Source organism: Coregonus clupeaformis, unplaced genomic scaffold (genome assembly GCF_020615455.1).
Source record: "Coregonus clupeaformis isolate EN_2021a unplaced genomic scaffold, ASM2061545v1 scaf0090, whole genome shotgun sequence".
Taxonomy (NCBI): Eukaryota; Metazoa; Chordata; class Actinopteri; order Salmoniformes; family Salmonidae; genus Coregonus; species Coregonus clupeaformis.
Genome location: NW_025533545.1, coordinates 825,001 through 843,460, shown reverse-complemented (window position 1 = coordinate 843,460; position 18,460 = coordinate 825,001). Strand labels below are relative to the sequence as shown.

The 18,460-nt window shown below is 45.4% G+C and overlaps 1 protein-coding gene and 1 long non-coding RNA gene across 2 annotated transcripts in view; one reads left to right on the top strand and one right to left on the bottom strand.

The window, feature by feature from the left end:
- Nucleotides 1–14,223: 14,223 nt before the first annotated feature.
- On the bottom strand, nucleotides 14,224–17,230 carry LOC121554352 (flocculation protein FLO11). Its single transcript, XM_041867902.2, has 2 exons — nucleotides 16,978–17,230; nucleotides 14,224–16,465 (listed from the first exon to the last, which is right to left on the bottom strand). Exons 1-2 carry the CDS (start codon nucleotides 17,033–17,035, stop codon nucleotides 14,412–14,414), a joined length of 2,112 nt encoding a protein of 703 aa, XP_041723836.2. The 5' UTR covers nucleotides 17,036–17,230; the 3' UTR covers nucleotides 14,224–14,411.
- A 363-nt stretch (nucleotides 17,231–17,593) lies between these two features.
- Nucleotides 17,594–18,460, top strand: part of LOC121554371 — a 2,104-nt gene continuing 1,237 nt past the window's right edge. The window contains exons 1-2 of the long non-coding RNA XR_005997676.2: nucleotides 17,594–17,991; nucleotides 18,267–18,460. The exon at nucleotides 18,267–18,460 is cut by the window's right edge and continues 13 nt beyond it. This is a non-coding gene — a long non-coding RNA (uncharacterized LOC121554371). The remainder of the gene's footprint in view (nucleotides 17,992–18,266) is intronic.

Here is an 18,460-nt window from a genome sequence, read left to right as displayed (position 1 = left end):
TTCTGCTGCCAACAAAGCTGACTTCATCCCAGCCTATGCCAACCTCCAGTCCCTCGACTTCCTGGCGCTGACGGAAACATGGATCACCACTGAAAACACTGCTACTCCTACTGCTCTCTCCTCGTCTGACCATGTGTTCTCGCATACCCCGAGAGCATCTGGTCAGAGGGGTGGTGGTACAGGAATCCTCATCTCTCCCAAGTGGACATTCTCAATTTTTCCCCTAACCCATCTGTCTATCTCCTCATTTGAATTCCATGCTGTCACAGTCACTAGCCCATTTAAGCTTAATATCCTTGTCATCTATCGCCCTCCAGGTTCCCTTGGAGAGTTCATCAATGAGCTTGACGCCTTGATAAGTTCCTTTCCTGAGGATGGCTCACCCCTCACAGTTTTGGGGGATTTCAACCTCCCTATGTCCACATTTGACTCATTTCTCTCTGCCTCCTTCTTTCCACTCCTCTCCTCTTTTGACCTCACCCTCTCACCGTCCCCCCCTACTCACAAGGCAGGCAATATGCTTGACCTCATCTTCACTAGATGCTGCTCCTCTACTAATCTCACTGCAACTCCCCTCCATGTCTCCGACCACTACTTTGTTTCCTTTTCTCTCTCGCTCTCCTCCCACACTACTCACTCTGCCCCTACACAGATGGTAATGCGCCGCCGCAACCTTCGCTCTCTCTCTCCCACTACTCTCTCCTCTTCCATCCTATCATCTCTTCCCTCTGCTCAATCCTTCTCCCTCCAATCTCCTGATTCTGCCTCCTCAACCCTCCTCTCCTCCCTTTCTGCATCCTTTGACTCTCTGTGTCCCCTATCCTCCCGGCCGGCTCGGTCCTCCCCTCCAGCTCCGTGGCTTGATGACTCACTGCGAGCTCACAGAACAGAGCTCCGGGCAGCGGAGCGGAAATGGAAGAAAACTAAACTCCCTGCCGACCTGGCATCTTTTCACTCCCTCCTCTCTAAATTTTCTTCATCTGTTTCTGCTGCTAAGGCCACCTTCTACCACTCTAAATTCCAAGCATCTGCCTCTAACCCTAGGAAGCTCTTTGCCACATTTTCCTCCCTCCTGAATCCTCCCCCCCCTCCTCTCTCTCTGTGGATGACTTCGTCAACCACTTTGAAAAAGAAGGTTGACGACATCCGATCCTCGTTTGTTAAGTCTAATGACACTGCTGGTCCTGCTCACACTGCCCTACCCTATGCTTTGACTTCTTTCTCCCCTCTCTCTCCAGATAAAATCCTGCGACTTGTGACTGCAGGCCGCCCAACAACCTGCCCGCTTGACCCCATCCCCTCCTCCCTTCTCCAGACCATCTCCGGTGACCTTCTCCCCTACCTCACCTCGCTGATCAACTCATCCTTGACCGCTGGCCATGTCCCTTCCGTCTTCAAGAGAGCGAGAGTTGCTCCCCTTCTCAAAAACCAACACTCGACCCCACTGATGTCAACAACTACAGACCAGTATCCCTTCTTTCTTTTCTTTCCAAAACTATTGAGCGTGCCGTCTTTAGCCAACTCTCTTGCTATCTCTCTCAGAATGACCTTCTTGATCCAAACCAATCAGGTTTCAGGACTGGTCATTCAACTGAGACTGCTCTTCTCTGTGTCACGGAGACTCTCCGCACTGCTAAAGCTAACTCTCTCTCCTCTGCTCTTGTCCTTCTAGACCTGTCTGCTGCCTTTGACACTGTGAACCATCAGATCCTCCTCTCCACCCTCTCCGAGCTGGGCATCTCCGGCGCGGCTCACTCCTGGATTGCGTCCTACCTGACCGGTCGCTCCTACCAAGTGGCGTGGCGAGAAGCTGTCTCCGCACCACGTGCTCTCACCACTGGTGTCCCCCAAGGCTCAGTTCTAGGCCCTCTCCTTTTCTCCCTATACACCAAGTCACTTGGCTCTGTCATATCCTCACATGGTCTCTCCTATCATTGCTACGCTGACGATACACAACTAATCTTCTCCTTTCCCCCTTCTGATAACCAGGTGGCGAATCGCATCTCTGCATGTCTGGCAGACATATCAGTATGGATGACGGATCACCACCTCAAGCTGAACCCTGGCAAGACGGAGCTGCTCTTCCTCCCGGGAAGGACTGCCCGTTCCATGATCTCGCCATCACGGTTGACAACTCCGCTGTGTCCTCCTCCCAGAGTGCGAAGAGCCTAGGCGTGACCCTGGACAACACCCTGTCGTTCTCCGCCAACATCAAGGCGGTGACCTGCTCCTGCAGGTTCATGCTCTACAACATTCGGAGAGTACGACCCTGCCTTACACAGGAAGCGGCACAGGTCCTAATCCAGGCACTTGTCATCTCCCGCCTGGACTACTGCAACTCGCTGTTGGCTGGCCTCCCTGCCTGTGCCATTAAACCCCTACAACTCATCCAGAATGCCGCAGCCCGTCTGGTGTTCAACCTTCCCAAGTTCTCTCACGTCACCCCCTCCTCCGCACACTCCACTGGCTTCCAGTTGAAGCTCGCATCCGCTACAAGACCATGGTGCTTGCCTATGGAGCAGTGAGGGGAACGGCACCTCTGTACCTTCAGGCTCTGATCAGTCCCTACACCCAAACGAGGGCATTGCGCTCATCCACCTCTGGCCTGCTGGCTCCCCTTCCTCTGCGGAAGCACAGTTCCCGCTCAGCCCAGTCAAAACTGTTCGCTGCTCTGGCACCCCAATGGTGGAACAAGCTCCCTCACGACGCCAGGACAGCGGAGTCACTCACCACCTTCCGGAGACATTTGAAACCCCACCTCTTTAAGGAATACCTGGGATAGGATAAAGGAATCCTTCTACCCCCCCCCCCCCCAATTGTAAAGTGGTTATCCCACTGGCTATAGGGTGAACGCACCAATTTGTGAGTCGCTCTGGCTAAGAGCGTCTGCTAAATGACGTTAATGTGCCCTTGAGCAAGGCACTTAACCCTAATTGCTCCTGTAAGTCGCTCTGGATAAGAGCGTCTGCTAAATGACTAAAATGTAAAATGTAAATGTAGGTGTCCTGGAGGGCAGGCAGTGTGCTCCCGGTGATGCGTTGGGCAGACCGCACCACCCTCTGGAGTAACCTGTAGTTGCGGACAGTGCAGTTGCCGTACCAGGCGGTGATACAGCCCGACAGGATGCTCTCAATTATGCATCTATAAAAGTTTGTGAGGGTCTTACGGGCCAAGCCACATTTCTTCAGCCTCCTGAGGTTGAAGAGGCGCTGTTGTGCCTTCTTCATCACCCAGTCTGTGTGGGTGGACCATTTCAGATTATCAGTGATGTGTACGCCGAGGAACTTGAAGCTTTTCACCTTCTCCACTGCGGTCCCGTCGATGTGGATAGGGGCGTGCACCCTCTGCTGTCTCCTAAAGTCCACGATCAGCTACTTCGTTTTGTTGACGTTGAGAGAGAGGTTATTTTCCTGGCACCACCTCTCCAGGGCCCTTACCTTCTCTCTGTAAGCTGTCTCATCATTGTTGGTAATCAGGCCTACTACTGTTGTGTCGTCTGCAAACTTGATGATTGAGTTGGAGGCGTGCGTGGTCCACGCAGTCATGGGTGAACAGGGAGTACAGGAGGGGGCTGAGCACGCACCCTTGTGGGGCCCAAGTGTTGAGGATCAGTATAGTGGAGGTGTTGTTTCTTACCTTCACCACCTGGGGGCGGCCCGTCAGGAAGTCCAGGACCCAGTTGCACAGGGCGAGGTTCAGACCCAGGGCCTCGAGCTTAATGATGAGCTTGGAGGGTACTATGGTGTTGAATGCTGAGCTATAGTCATTGAACAGCATTCTTACATAGGTATTCCTCTTATCCAGATGGGATAGGGCAGTGTGCAATGCGATGGCGATTGCATCGTCTGTGGATCTATTGGGGCGGTATGCAAATTGAAGTGGGTCTTGGGTGTCAGGTAAGGTAGAGGTGATATGGTCCTTAACTAGCCTCTCAAAGCCCTTCATGATGAAAGAAGTGAGTGCTACAGGGCGATAGTCATTTAGTTCAGTTACCTTTGCTTTCTTGGGTACAGGAACAATGGTGGACATCTTGAAGCAAGTGGGGACATCAGACTGGGATAGGGAGAGATTGAATATGTCCGTAAAACACTCCAGCCAGCTGGTCTGCATCATACATTTCACAAAATAATAATATATGTTCCACCGTTTCCATCTACCATACACCCATCACACATTCCAGTACCATGTTTCCCTATCAATTTCAAAGATCAATTCAATCCCATATGCCCTAATCTCATCCTACACAACGTAACCTCCTCCCTTCTGTTCCCATTATAGGACACCACCTCCCGTACAGATTTCCTTGTACTATAAACATGTCTGCTCTTCCTACTTTCATCCCATTTGTCTCTTCCAGCAATCTAACCCATTTTTCCGAATCAATGTTTTAATTTCCCCTCTACCCAACTGCACCTGTATATCCACAATATTATTTCCACTGCTCTTTTTGCTATTATATCTACTATATAATTTCCATTAACTCCTGTATGAGCCGGAATTCCAACAGAACTGAATTTCAATACAATTTCTTTGTAAACCCCAACAACAGCATCATTATTTCGAACAATAAATCCTCACGTTCTGACTTTCCAGATATTAAACTACAACACTGATGCAGAGTCCCAACATATTACTACTCGTTTTGGTTGCGCCTCCTCTATCCAACCATTATCGCAACCATTTCTGTTGAATATACAGTACAGATAAATCATTTGTTAATCTCTTGCATAGATTAATATCGAACTCAGGAATAAATACAGTGCCTTGCAAAAGTATTCATCCCCCTTGGCGTTTTTCCTATTTTGTTGTATTACAACCTGTAATTTCAATGGATTTTTATTTGGATTTCAAGTAATGGACATACACAAAATAGTCAGAAACAATAAATAACGGAAAAGTGGTGTGTGCATATGTATTCACCCCCTTTGCTCTGAAGCCCCTAAATAAGATCTGGTGCAACCAATTACCTTCAGAAGTCACATAATTAGTTAAATAAAGTCCACCTGTGCGCAATCTAAGTGTCACATGATCTGTCACATGATCTCAGTGTATATATACACCTGTTATGAAAGGCCCCAGAGTCTGCAACACCACTAAGCAAGGGGCACCACCAAGCAAGCGGCACCATGAAGACCAAGGAGCTCTCCAAACAGGTCAGGGACAAAGTTGTGAAGAAGTACAGATCAGGGTTGGGTTATAAAAAAACATCAGAAACTTTGAACATCCCACGGAGCACCATTAAATCCATTATAATTTTTTTTGAAAGAATATGGCACCACAACAAACCTGCCAAGAGAGGGCCGCCCACCAAAACTCACGGACCAGGCAAGGAGGGCATTAATCAGAGAGGCAACAAAGAGACCAAAGATAACCCTGAAGAAGCTGCAAAGCTCCACAGCGGAGATTGGAGTATCTGTCCATAGGACCACTTTAAGCCGTACACTCCACAGAGCTGGGCTTTACAGAAGAGTGGCCAGAAAAAAGCCATTGCTTAAAGAAAACAATAAGTAAACAAGTTTGGTGTTCGCCAAAAGGCATGTGGGAGACTCCCCAAACATATGGAAGAAGGTACTCTGGTCAGATGTGACTAAAATTGAGCTTTTTGGCCATCAAGGAAAACGCTCTGTCTGGCACAAACCCAACACCTCTCATCACCCCCCACAGTGAAGCATGGTGGTGGCAGCATCATGCTGTGGGGATGTTTTTCATCGGCAGGGACTGGGAAACTGGTCAGAATTGAAGGAAGGATGGATGGTGCTAAATACAGGGAAATTCTTGAGGGAAACCTGTTTCAGTCTTCCAGAGATTTGAGACTGTGACGGAGGTTCACCTTCCAGCAGGACAATGACCCTAAGCATACTGCTAAAGCAACACTCGAGTGGTTTAAGGGGAAACATTGAAATGTCTTGGAATGGCCTAGTCAAAGCCCAGACCTCAATCCAATTGAGAATCTGTGGTATGACTTAAATATTGCTGTACACCAGCGGAACCCATCCAACTTGAAGGAGCTGGAGCAGTTTTGCCTTGAAGAATGGGCAAAAATCCCAGTGGCTAGATATGCTAAGCTTATAGAGACATACCCCAAGAGACTTGCAGCTGTAATTGCTGAAAAAGGTGGCTCTATAAAGTATTGACTTTGGGGAGGTGAATAGTTATGCACGCTCATGTTTTCAGTTTCTGTGTCTTATTTCTTATTTGTTTCACAATAAAAAGTATTTTGCATTTTCAAAATGTTAGGCATGTTGTGTTAATCAAATGATACAAACCCCCCAAAAATCTATTTTAATTCCAGGTTGTAAGGCAACAAAATAGGAAAAATACCAAGGGGGGTGAATAATTTCCTGTCTTCCCATTCATGGGATCCTTTGAACCACCTGTATACACTGCAAGTCAAGAAAAAACGAATTAGTAATATATTGATCCACTGTTGTTCCTACATTATCTTCTTCACACCCAACCCAGGCACCCCCAGGTGAGACGGGACCCAACCCAGGCACCCCCAGGTGAGACAGGACCCAACCCAGGCACCCCCAGGTGAGACGGGACCCAACGCAGGCACCCCCAGGTGAGACGGGACCCAACCCAGGCACCCCCAGGTGAGACGGACCCAACCCAGGCACCCCCAGGTGAGACGGGACCCAACCCAGGCACCCCCAGGTGAGACGGGACCCAACCCAGGCACCCCCAGGTGAGACGGGACCCAACCCAGGCACCCCCAGGTGAGACGGGACCCAACCCAGGCACCCCCAGGTGAGACGGGACCCAACCCAGGCACCCCCAGGTGAGACGGGACCCAACCCAGGCACCCCCAGGTGAGACGGGACCCAACCCAGGCACCCCCCATGTCAGACAGCACCCAACCCAGGCACCCCCCACGTGAGACGGCACCCAACCCAGGCACCGCCCACGTGAGACGGGACCCAACCCAGGCACCCCCCACGTGAGCCGGGACGCAAAGACAGTTGACTGTTATGGCTTGGTGTTGGATCCTGAGAAGCGCCTGTAAGATGTGGAATACTAGTCTGGCCTGCTGCGGGTGGTAACCTCCGTCCAGAGTTTGAGTCTGGACTGAGGTTGGTGATCTCTTCTCTTCTATCCAGACTAGGGCTAAGATACAGGCCTTGAGGTCGGAGGTGAATACTCCAGGAGACCCATGGGGCGGCGCACAATTGGCCCAGCGTCGTCCAGGGTAGGGGAGGGAATGGCCCGGCAGGGATGTAGCTCAGTTGGTAGAGCATGGCGTTTGCAACGCCAGGGTTGTGGGTTCGATTCCCACGGGGGGCCAGTATGAAAAATGTAATAATGTATGCACTCACTAACTGTAAGTCGCTCTGGATAAGAGCGTCTGCTAAATGACTAAAATGTATGTAAAAAATGTAAAATACTGAAAGGTTATTTGTTTGCCTTTTTTTTTCTGAGTGAACTGTATGTCTTGGATAGTGAAGGCTGCTGAGACGTGTCCTGTGACACTGGTAAATGTGTGACCTTACATACCCTGCTGTCAGCAGTCCTACCAACCCTTTATCCTTACATACCCTGCTGTCAGCAGTCCTACCAACCCTTTATCCTTACATACCCTGCTGTCAGCAGTCCTACCAACCCTTTATCCTTACATACCCTGCTGTCAGCAGTCCTACCAACCCTTTATCCTTACATACCCTGCTGTCAGCAGTCCTACCAACCCTTTATCCTTACATACCCTGCTGTCAGCAGTCCTACCAACCCTTTATCCTTACATACCCTGCTGTCAGCAGTCCTACCAACACCCTTTATCCTTACATACCCTGCTGTCAGCAGTCCTACCAACCCTTTATCCTTACATACCCTGCTGTCAGCAGTCCTACCAACCCTTTATCCTTACATACCCTGCTGTCAGCAGTCCTACTACCCCTTTATCCACTCCTTCCTGAATCATCTCCAGTAGGTTAAAGTCTACTTTTGCGGGTGTCATGAGCCAGGGTGGCACCAAAGGTAGCGATACCGTTGGTCGCACAAAGGTCTCCTTCACCCCCAGGTCCTGGACCCATTTTTCAATCTTCTATCCAAAGACTTCATTCTTTATGGGGGTTGAGTATTGCCAGCAATCCTCCAGGATCGACGTCCCAATGTGAGTGGAGGCGTGTCCTTTTAGTGATGCCGTTTTTGTCGTCGTAGTCTGAATGGCATCTCACCCATTTCCACTTGTAAGGAGGATATGGGGGTTGATTTAAATGCGCCACATCTTATTCTTAGAGCAGCGGCTTGGATAACGTCAAACTTTTGTAATATCCCTGGGGCCGCTGAACCATAGGCCATACATCCATAGTCAAATTTAGATCATTCATAAGTGATGATCGGGATACACCCCATGAGTACCCGGTTAAACAGACTGTAAGTCTAAATGGCATATTATTATTATTATTATTATTATTATTATAAACATCTCATTGCATTTAGAGCTTTTTTACACCATAGTATTATTTGTTCTATGTGGCGTTTCCATGTTAGTGTGCTGTCAAACCACATCCCTAAATATTTAATAACTGGAACCCATTCAATGGTCTGTCCATATAATGAGAGGGTCACGTTTGCTGGGATGCTTTTTCTGGTGAAAAAGATAGACTTAGTTTTATGGACAGAAAAACAAAAACCCATTTTATGGACCATTCTTCCACTCCTGTGATCGCTTCCTGTATTTTTTGTGTCACAAAGGGGACATTGCAGCCTCTCATCCATATTGCTCCATAGTCAACGTACAGTGATGTCTTAATCCCAGGTCCGACAGTGTCAGAAATATAATGAATCATTATGTTAAATAGGGTTGGACTGATCACGCTTCCCTGGGCGGTTCCATTCTTCACCTCATGACTGGTTGAGAGAGTAGAACAGATCTGGACCTGTATTGTCTGACCTAGTAAAAAAATTAAAGTCCAGTTATACAATTTCCCCCTATCCCTAGTGAATTTATCTTCATTAGAAGTCCTTCTCGCCACAATAAGTCATAAGCTTTTTTCCATGTCAAAGAAGACAACAGGGTTTCCCTGTTGGTCTGTGCTTTACAGATTACAGTTTCTAGGCACATTATTCCATCTAGAGTGGACCGACCGACCTTTTCAGAATCCCCTTTGATTGGCTCATAACAGGTTTCTGCTCTCCGGGACATAAGAAAGCCTGTCTGTGACCAATACGTTCCATTAGTTTACTTGTGTTTTAGATGAGAGATATTGGCCGGTAAGCAGTTGTAGATGTGTTCCTGCTTCAGCTATGGCTACTACTACATCGTGTTTCCAGTCTTTTGGTAATGTTCCTATTTCCCCGTACTCTGATTATAAAATTGAGAAAGATTTGTATGGAAACACAAATGATGGAAATGGCAGGCTACTTTGACACTGACAAACTGAGAATCCAAGATCACTAAAAACGACCTTGTCTTGAATCCATCAATTGCCTAGGCCTAGCTGTGTAGAGACACATATTGTAGGCTACAATATGAGGAAATTGTAGTCTTAAAAATGCTTTCCAGTTTCACTGACTCATCCAATGATGCTCAGCTCACTCGCCGGTGATGGCCGATACGTTCATGCCAAAAGCCTATCTCTCTTGTTTACTTTGTGAAATAAAATTTGGAAGTTGATCAAATGTTTTGGTAGCCTACAGCTGACAGATTAGAGACTTCTCTTTTCAGCAGGAGCCATTTGCTTTCCAACCTGTGTTTTCCTGCGATTGTATTTGAAATATTGGGAAAGGCCTGTTTTGTCTGCGTGCTGTTCACTGACAGATTTGCCACACGTTCCCGACTATAGGCTATGCCTTGTTATTGGGCTACACCAGCGTTTCCCGAACTCAGTCCTCGGTAACTCAAGGGGTGCACATTTGGGTTTTTGCCCTAACACTACACAGCTGATTCAAATGATCAAAGCTTGATGATTAGTTGATTAATTGAATCAGCTGTGTAGTGTTAGGGCAAAAACCAAAACGTGCACCCTTGGGGTCCCGAGGCCCAAGTTTGGGAAACCCCCATTAAAAAAAAAGAAGCTATTGAACCTCTGATAGATGAATTTGTAGGTTTATGATTATGATTAAGATTGTTCCACCCCGATACTGATGATGACTGTGTAAACGTTGTTAGGGTTATAATGTAGTACAAACCCACTAACCGAGGGGGGGGGAGTTAGAAACTGCTGAGACAAACATTCCAGGAGGGAGGGGACCTAGAAACTGGTTAATCATTCTATACTGTGGAAATGTACAGGACCGCCTAAAGGTGGGCGGAGCAAAGTTCCTTTGTGTGAAGGGATATAAAAAAAGCTGTGTGTGTGTTTTGGCGCCAGAGCTCTCATGAATAAACATACAGATTATTCTTGCTGGTTGTGGACCTTTGTTTAATTCATGATTAAAACCAGAGCCTTACACCCTCTGGGAATTATTCAAAGCATTGAGTTTAATTAGAGGTAGAAATTCTCGTGACAACCTCTGTGGCTAAATTATAGGCCTTCTCAATGTGTAGTAGGCTATTCTGAATGATTTTCATTTGTTTCTGAACAGACAGGAGAATTAACAAAGATGCAACTGAATGAACTTTGATGGCTTCTATTATAATTTTTTACATTGCAAAAAGTGGAGAAAAAAAATGTCATGCCACGTGAGGTATGTTATGGTATCTGTTGAAACCGGTAAGCTGCCAGGATCCGGCTCAAATTAAGCACTGGGCCAAAACAAGTAGCCTATGCGGAAATATGACAACCACATTTTGAGCTGAGAAGTCAAAACCGACTTGTTTTAAACTAAAAGTTTACCGGACATCAACTAAAGAGACAGTTTATCATAAAGACAGTTAAAAAAATATATATATATATCCGGAGGGAGACAATGAATTTAGATCATTATGGCATCATCATGGAACAGCACGTGTAACTATGAGCGTGTTCAGTTTGCTACGTGTTGGGGAGGAGGAAGATTCATGCTACTTTTGAAAAATGTGACCAAAAAAAAGTGGCAGTCAGGAATCGTGATGAACAAGGAGAACCAGTGCCTAGTAATCAACGAACACCGTTTCCTGTTTGAAGCCAAGACTACACAGGAATGCAATTCGCCAGACCGCAAGTTCAACATCCAAATCCAACCGTACCGTAGCTAGGAAAAGGGTTGAGGAGTCGCCGTTACCATCTCTGTGGAGGACTGCGTGGTGGTCTGTCGGGAGAACGGCAATCATAAAGGAATTCAAGCCAAACCGTATTTGGAGGTCCCAATTTAAATTGGCGCCAGCAGACATGAGGCACTCTTCTTCCAGCGTGAAGTCAATGGTCAAAATAATTCACATTTGAGTCGTCGTTGGTTCCTAATTGGTTCTTTGGCTTCGGGTCTGAAACCGGTTCAGGTGCATGATCACAGGTCCTGAGGAAGGTAGAGGCTTCAGTCATAAAGGGGGATTTCACCCTGGCTCTGCCACGCCATATAGTCATTACTATATTAACAACATTACGATTTTAATCATAAACATCACAATTATCCAAACCCCAAGTTAGAACTAGCACATTTTCATTTCACTGGTAGAATCGGAAAGTTTCGACTTCCTGTGTATTTGTCTGCTCATAGTGAACCACAAAGTCCGGCATTCATAGTGAATGCTGATACCGTCCGCTAGGTAGAGGGTGCGTGCCCACAAACTTGAATAATGACGTTGTTTACGCTTGTTTTTCACTGTTTGTCATCATGCCCGTGTGATGTTCTGTGTCTGGCTGTGCTAATTACAAACAAGCACGAAAATGAAATCTTTCACCATTCTACCTACCAGAGATTCACCCCAGTTCTACCAGTGTGGCTTGCGGCTATCAAGATGAAGGATATTCAGGCTGAACTGATGGGGAATCCATTTCGACCACAGCTGCGAAGTGAAGCGATACCAGCGTTTTTTTAACATGCAACAATTTCAAAGATTTTATTGAGTTACAGTTCATATAAGGAAATTAGTCAATTGAAATAAATTCCTTAGGCCCTTATTCTATGGATTTCACATGACTGGGAATACAGATATGCATCTGTTGGTCACAGATACCTTTAAAAAAAGGTGTAGGGGCGTGGATCAGAAAACCAGCCAGTATCTGGTGTGACCACCATTTGCCTCATGCAGCGCCAAACATCTCCTTTGCTCAGGCTGTTGATTGTGGCCTGGGAATGTTGTCCCACTCCTCTTCAATGGTTGTGCGAAGTTGCTGGATATTGGCGGGAACTGGAACACGCTGTCGTGCATGTAAAAAGAAAGAAATGCCCGGAACATAAAATAATGTTATTAACCGGTTCCCAGGCTTTTAAAATAACGGTTTGTTTCCGGAACAGTATTAGTTTTCGGTTTGGTTTCTGTTTGTCAAATAATTTTGTTATTTTTCGGTTCTGTTCCCTGAACCGGTTCCAACCCTTGCTCCACAATACTAACATAAATGACAGAGTGAAAAGAAGGAAGCTTGTACAGTGCATTCGGAAAGTATTCAGGCCCCTTCCCTTTTTCCACATTTTGTTACTTTAAAGCCTTATTCCAAAATTGATTAATTATTTTTTGCCTCATCAATCTACACACAAAACCCCATAATGACAAAGCGAAAACAGGTTTTTTGAAATGTTTGCACATTCACCCACACCGCGTCTCACAAAGACACAGCGGTTTTAACCAAAAATGTGGACTCCAGTCCAGACCAAAGGACACATTTCCATCAGTCTAATGTCCATTGCCCATGTTTCTTGGGCCAAACAAGTCTCTTCTTCTTATTGGTGTCCTTTAGTAGTGGTTTCTTTGCAGCAATTCAACCATGAAGGTCTGATTCACACAGTCCCCTCTGAACAGTTGATGTTGAGATGTGTCTGTTACTTGAACTCTGTGAAGCATTTATTTTGGCTGCAATTTCTGAGGCTGGTAACTTCAATGAACTTATCCTCTACAGCAGAGGTAACTCTGGGTCTTCCATTCCTGTGGCGGTCCTCATGAGAAGTATTGAGAAACTTTTGTTATTGACCAAATACTTATTTTCCACCATAATTTGCAAATAAATTCATTAAAAATCCTACAATGTGATTTTCTGGATTTTTTTCTCTCATTTTGTCTGTCATAGTTGACGTGTACCTATGATGAAAATTACAGGCCTCTCTCATCTTTTTAAGTGGGAGAACTTGCACAATTGGTGGCTGTCTAAATACTTTTTTCCCCCACTGGATTCTATTCTTATTTACAATAAAAGTCTCCAAAATGACACAATACATTATTTTCCATTCAATTATATTGGGCACAAAATAATCAGAAACACAACCAAAACAAACAGCAAATGCATTCAATACATTCAGTTAAAAGGTTAATTGCAGTAGGATGGATACACAGTGCAAGCAGATAAAAGCAGTCAGGAAATTAGTGGAAGATGTTCTCACCTCACCTGCTTTTGGCATTCATCTGCCGGAGAGGCACTGTGAACAAAAGCATTAGAGAACACTAGAACACTAGAGCATTCCTTCATGTTTTTGATTTCTCAAGCACAACTCCTGTTAAGATATAACTTAACTTGTACATTACATTTCCTTGTAGTTTTAATACTTTTTTTTTTGTCCGGCATTACCACCAGACAGATATTTTCTTAGATATTTTTGTAATTTCTCAAGACATCCGATATTGATTTGGTTTGTCTTTATCTGTAATGTAATAAGTTAAGGGATTCATAGACCCAGTCAGCATGATTCTGTGTGGTTTCAGAGGCTACAGTCCAGATTGTTAGCCTGCCTGGTCCCAGATCTGTTTGTGCTATCATGTCAACAACTTCTTACCATGCCAAACAGGATAGCACAAACAGATCTGGGACCAGGCTAACACATTGTGGATAAAGATTTGTTCTACAGTGTATATAGGCCTACGTCTAGCTATGTACAATGCATAACTGTAGTGTATACTCTAAGCTAATTACTTCTCATGTCGTTTCGGTGAGCTTTTATTGCTTTTCATGATAGACTCAGGTCTCATTGGAAAATACATGTTCATCTCAATATGATCTCCTGAATAAATGAAGGATAAATACAGTAGTATACCTCCTTCCTACGGTATGTGTGTTGTTGTAAACCTGATGATCAATTCAGGACATTTAAATGAACAACTTCCTACATATATCCAGTAGATGGCGGTATAGACTATGCGTGTTCTGTTTAATCAACGGGAGCAGCAGGCATGCTGCACAACAGACAGTTCAGACAAAGAGCAACACAACACACAAGTAACTATTGAGGAGTATTTATTTAAAATGTATATTTTAGGAACTTACAACAACATATTGGACATGGAAGAACATTAAACACCCAAACTACTGCATCCATGTCACCATCAAAAAAACTATACAAATGTGAATATCTCTTATCTTTCATTAATCCCCTCAGAACTGTTCCGGTCCCAGAGATCCGTAGTTCTAATACCTGCGTATCCATGGAAACCGAGGTAACAACGCGCGGCCCCTGTTCCACAATGACACTGCCTTCTTTGGAGCATCAGACGCTTTCTGGTCCTTTTCCTCCTGTTTGGCTTCCAGACTGCTGGTGGTGGTGGTGGAGGGTAGGGCCTTGCTGGGAGAACTTGAAGCCCCACGGCGGCTCTCTCCTGTGGGTTCCTCAAGCACGGCGGTGGTACTCATAATAACCCCTTCTCTGGTGCAGTTGGTGGGGGTCAGAGTAGTGGTGATGTTATTGTTGTTGTCACCGTGGTCAAATAGAACCATGACAGTGGAGTTAACATGGACAGAGCTGACCGTGCTTTCAGCAGAGGGTACCATGGAGACGATGCTGCCGTTTCCCTGACCAGTCCTTCTAACTTCAGTTGGGACTTCAATGTCTGCTGTGCTGTTACCCTGGTGACCTGTCTTATTGGTACTGACTCCAGCAGAGCCCCAATCATCGTCAGTGTTTTTAACGACGACGGGGGGAGCCGTGGTGGAGGGATGGTGACTGGCGGGGGTGTTACCATAGATACAGCTGCTCTCCTCCTCCTCTTCCTTTTCCTCCAACCCAGAGCCTAGTACGGCTAGTTTAGCATCAGCAGCAGATTGGAGGTGGTCACTGTCAGGTTCAAGAGGAGAGGAGGAGGAGGAGGAGGATGAAGAGTGGGCAGCTATTTCACTGCTGGCTACATTCACATAGTGGTTAGAGTCACTAGGTTCAGAGTCAATAGAGTCTATGTATTTCAGCACAACAGTTGACTTTGTGGTGCTTTCATCAGAATCCACAGACTCAACAGGATGATAGCCAATCATAGGAGACGCAATAGGAAGCACTTCCTGGTTCTCGTTCTCGCCACTCCGCTCCACGCTGGTACTAGTAACCGTAGGTGACGTCGTTCCTTCAACTCCGCTGGTAACAGTACTCTGGTAGTCATTGGTCGCTTCAATGGAATCTTCATATTCAGTGTAGCCAATGGCGGAAGAGGAAAGGGTAACAGCTTCCTGACTTTCATTGTGAGCATTTGCGTCTTCTCTTATGAAGTCCATTTGATTGCTGAAGCCCCTAATAGCAACTGAGGACGAGTAGTTAGCCTCAGCACTAACATTATAGTCACCTGTTGCCACAGAGTCATAAGCCTGATCAATATCGTCGATCAGAGGGGCTGAGAGTGAAGCATCCTGGGTAGTATTAAGATGGCCACTGGCTTCTTCCTCCTCCTCCTCCAGGCCCAGCATCAAGTCTGTGGGCGGCTCAGCCAGCGCTGCCGCCTCAGTAACTACTGCACTAGTATCTACTGTGACAGTAACGTTACTGTTGTTATGATGTAAACTAACATTTGTGTTGCCAAGGTCATCAGTGACAGAGACAGAATCTGTCTGATGAGTGTCGAAGTCAATGACGTCAGGGGCTGACATAGGATCAACGTTCAGATCAGCTAACGGATCACTTGTTTCCAGCACCACCACAGATCCATTCGGATGAGGATAGTCCTCCACAGTCACAGAGAGATCTTCAGGGTGGCCACTAGCGTTGCTCTGGCTAGTGTTGGTTCCATCAAGAGAGTTGTTTAGCTCAACATAAGAAATAGCAGAAGAGGAGGAAGGTGTAACGTCACTGCTGTTATTCCAACCACTAGCGGTCGCCATTTTAGTTTCGTTGTCTATCTGTTCAGTGTAGCCAATATCGGGGGCTGATGATGATGATGATGATTGATCATTGATAAGTTCACTGGCATTCCGGCTGGCATTGAATTTGAGACCACCACTTGGAGAAGTTGTGGATATTGAGTCAAAGTGGTCACTATTGCCAATGGTTGAAAATACAGATGGATCAATAATATCTTGATGGGATGGTGTGTTGTGCTGGTCTTTGGATGCTGCTGCTGTGGGATTGTGGTGAGTTTGGGTCAGAAGATGTGATGGGGAAGGAGTGAGGGAATCTTGGCTTGTTGAGAGGTCTCCCTGTGGCTCCACGGTGTAAGCAGCAGGGCTGATGGGTGCTGCCGGGAATGGGATGTACCTCAGGGATCCTACAGGAGAGGAGCGGAGAGGAGCAACAGCGGGCTGAGAATAATCATCTTGAGCCATACTCTGACTAGGCAAGAATACAGAATATCTGGCTAAGTAGTGGCTAAGGAGCTGTAGTGTAGCAAGTACAACATCAATGTCAATGATCTACATCTAATCTAGTACACAACGTTAACGTTACATCATTGACACAACATAGGCTATTGTTTGTGATTGTTGACACAATATATTATTAGCTATATTGTGTTTGGGTGATCATTTATAGAGCGGTGTTTGTGTAATAATTTATGGTCATCATTTCCACACAATTCAATTGCAATAATAACTGGTATTTTATTCGATCTAATTTGACAGCTCTCTTTTTCAAACAATCACAGCTAACGTTACTCGTTAGTCTAGCAAGCCTGAGTGTGACACTTAGCATAGCTAAAGGTTATTTGATAGCTCTAGCTAGCTAACGTTACGTTGGCAAATGTTGCTAGCCAATTAATTCCGGAATTAATAAGTTATTTACCTTCATGAAATAGCAATAAGAGGACGCAGAGTATGAAATGACGACGGCAACTCATCATCGCTGGTCAAATCAACGGAGATATTATTAGCAGAATTTGTAAAATTATCAACTGAATCAGTTTAGCTACTGCATAATTTTCTCGATGGAAAATACTTTTTATTTGAATGTGCCAATGAAATCAAAGAAATATAACATTTTGCATTTTTATTGGTTACTTCAAGGATTGTAAATGCTGTAGCAACAGTCGCCAGGCGCTGTCCGTGACGCGACATGGCTGGTGCGTTGGCTACATGTATTTCATCTGTCATCTTTCATAGCGTTATACTATGGAGGACTAAAAGTGCCACAATTAAATAAATAAATACACCATTAAATAATTACTTAAATGTGTCATTAATTAATTAAAATTAGAATTAAATACATAAATGTGTTATTAATTAATTAAAATTAGAATTAAATACATAAATGTGTTATTAAATGTGTCATTAATTAATTCAAATACCGATTCATTTTATGTAAAATACATATATAATTATTTCACTATTTACATTTACATTTCATGGTCCTGCGTTGGAGTGATTCATGAATTACTTAAAACTGTCAAACTGACCCATCAAAAGTTGGTAGGCGGAACCTAACGCCTGATTGGTTACCCTCTGCATCAAGCCAAGACAAATCAATTCCGGATAATGGATTGATGCAGAGCTACTGAACACATTCCAATACACTGGGTGGCGCTATTCACCTCTACGTTGGTTTAGTTACACGGTTAAACAGAACTTTCATTGCAACGGCTAAAAATCAAGAGAAGACTCGGTCCTGCTAGCCCCAATGTTGAGACGCTGTGTGAGGTGCAGGACAAAATGTCTAAAAGTTGCCCGGAGCTGCTGAGAGAAGCAGCGAATTTGATTGAGGAAGCTCTGAGCAGAAGTCCAACGGCTCCCGCGGCACCGGTGACTCCGGCAGCTCAGTCACAGCAGATACCGGCCGCTCAATCACGTACACCTGTCCAAGGTAAGCTAAGTAATTTCATGTTAGCCAGGTGTGCTACTATTTAATGATTCGGGACACACGTGTAGGTTAAATTAGATCGACTCGAACATGTATTTGCATGCGGTATTATGATGCTTCGTGCGTGACACGTTTATTGTTAATGGGGGGAAGCATAAACCTAGCTAGTTCGCTAATCGGCTAAATGGTGTTAGCTGGCTTGAGCATCCCAAGATAGAAGTAGAGGCTGTTTTAGCTGACTGGTGACCATTGAGCTGTTACGTTTTTCTGTGTTGCAGCGGAGGTAGCAAGGCTCTTTGCGCCATATAACATTGGAGCCAGAAGGAATATGACGAGACGACCAGCACAAGTCCAAGTTAGCCGAAGAAGCTACACACACACTGTCTGTTGTTTGGCTGACCACAATGCGGATACAATTCCAAGCGTACTGTTTAAAGCTGAACTTCTTACTTCAGGACTTGGAGAGCAAAAA

What these genes read in the sequence shown, in the direction of transcription:
- LOC121554352 (XM_041867902.2), bottom strand. Translation starts at nt 17,035, where the DNA reads ATGATGAGTTGCCGTCGTCATTTCATACTCTGCGTCCTCTTATTGCTA. An exon ending in CTTATTGCTATTTCATGAAG is followed by an intron (nt 16,466 to 16,977) that starts GTAAATAACTTA and finishes CCTCTCCTGTAG; the next exon opens with GATCCCTGAGGTACATCCCA.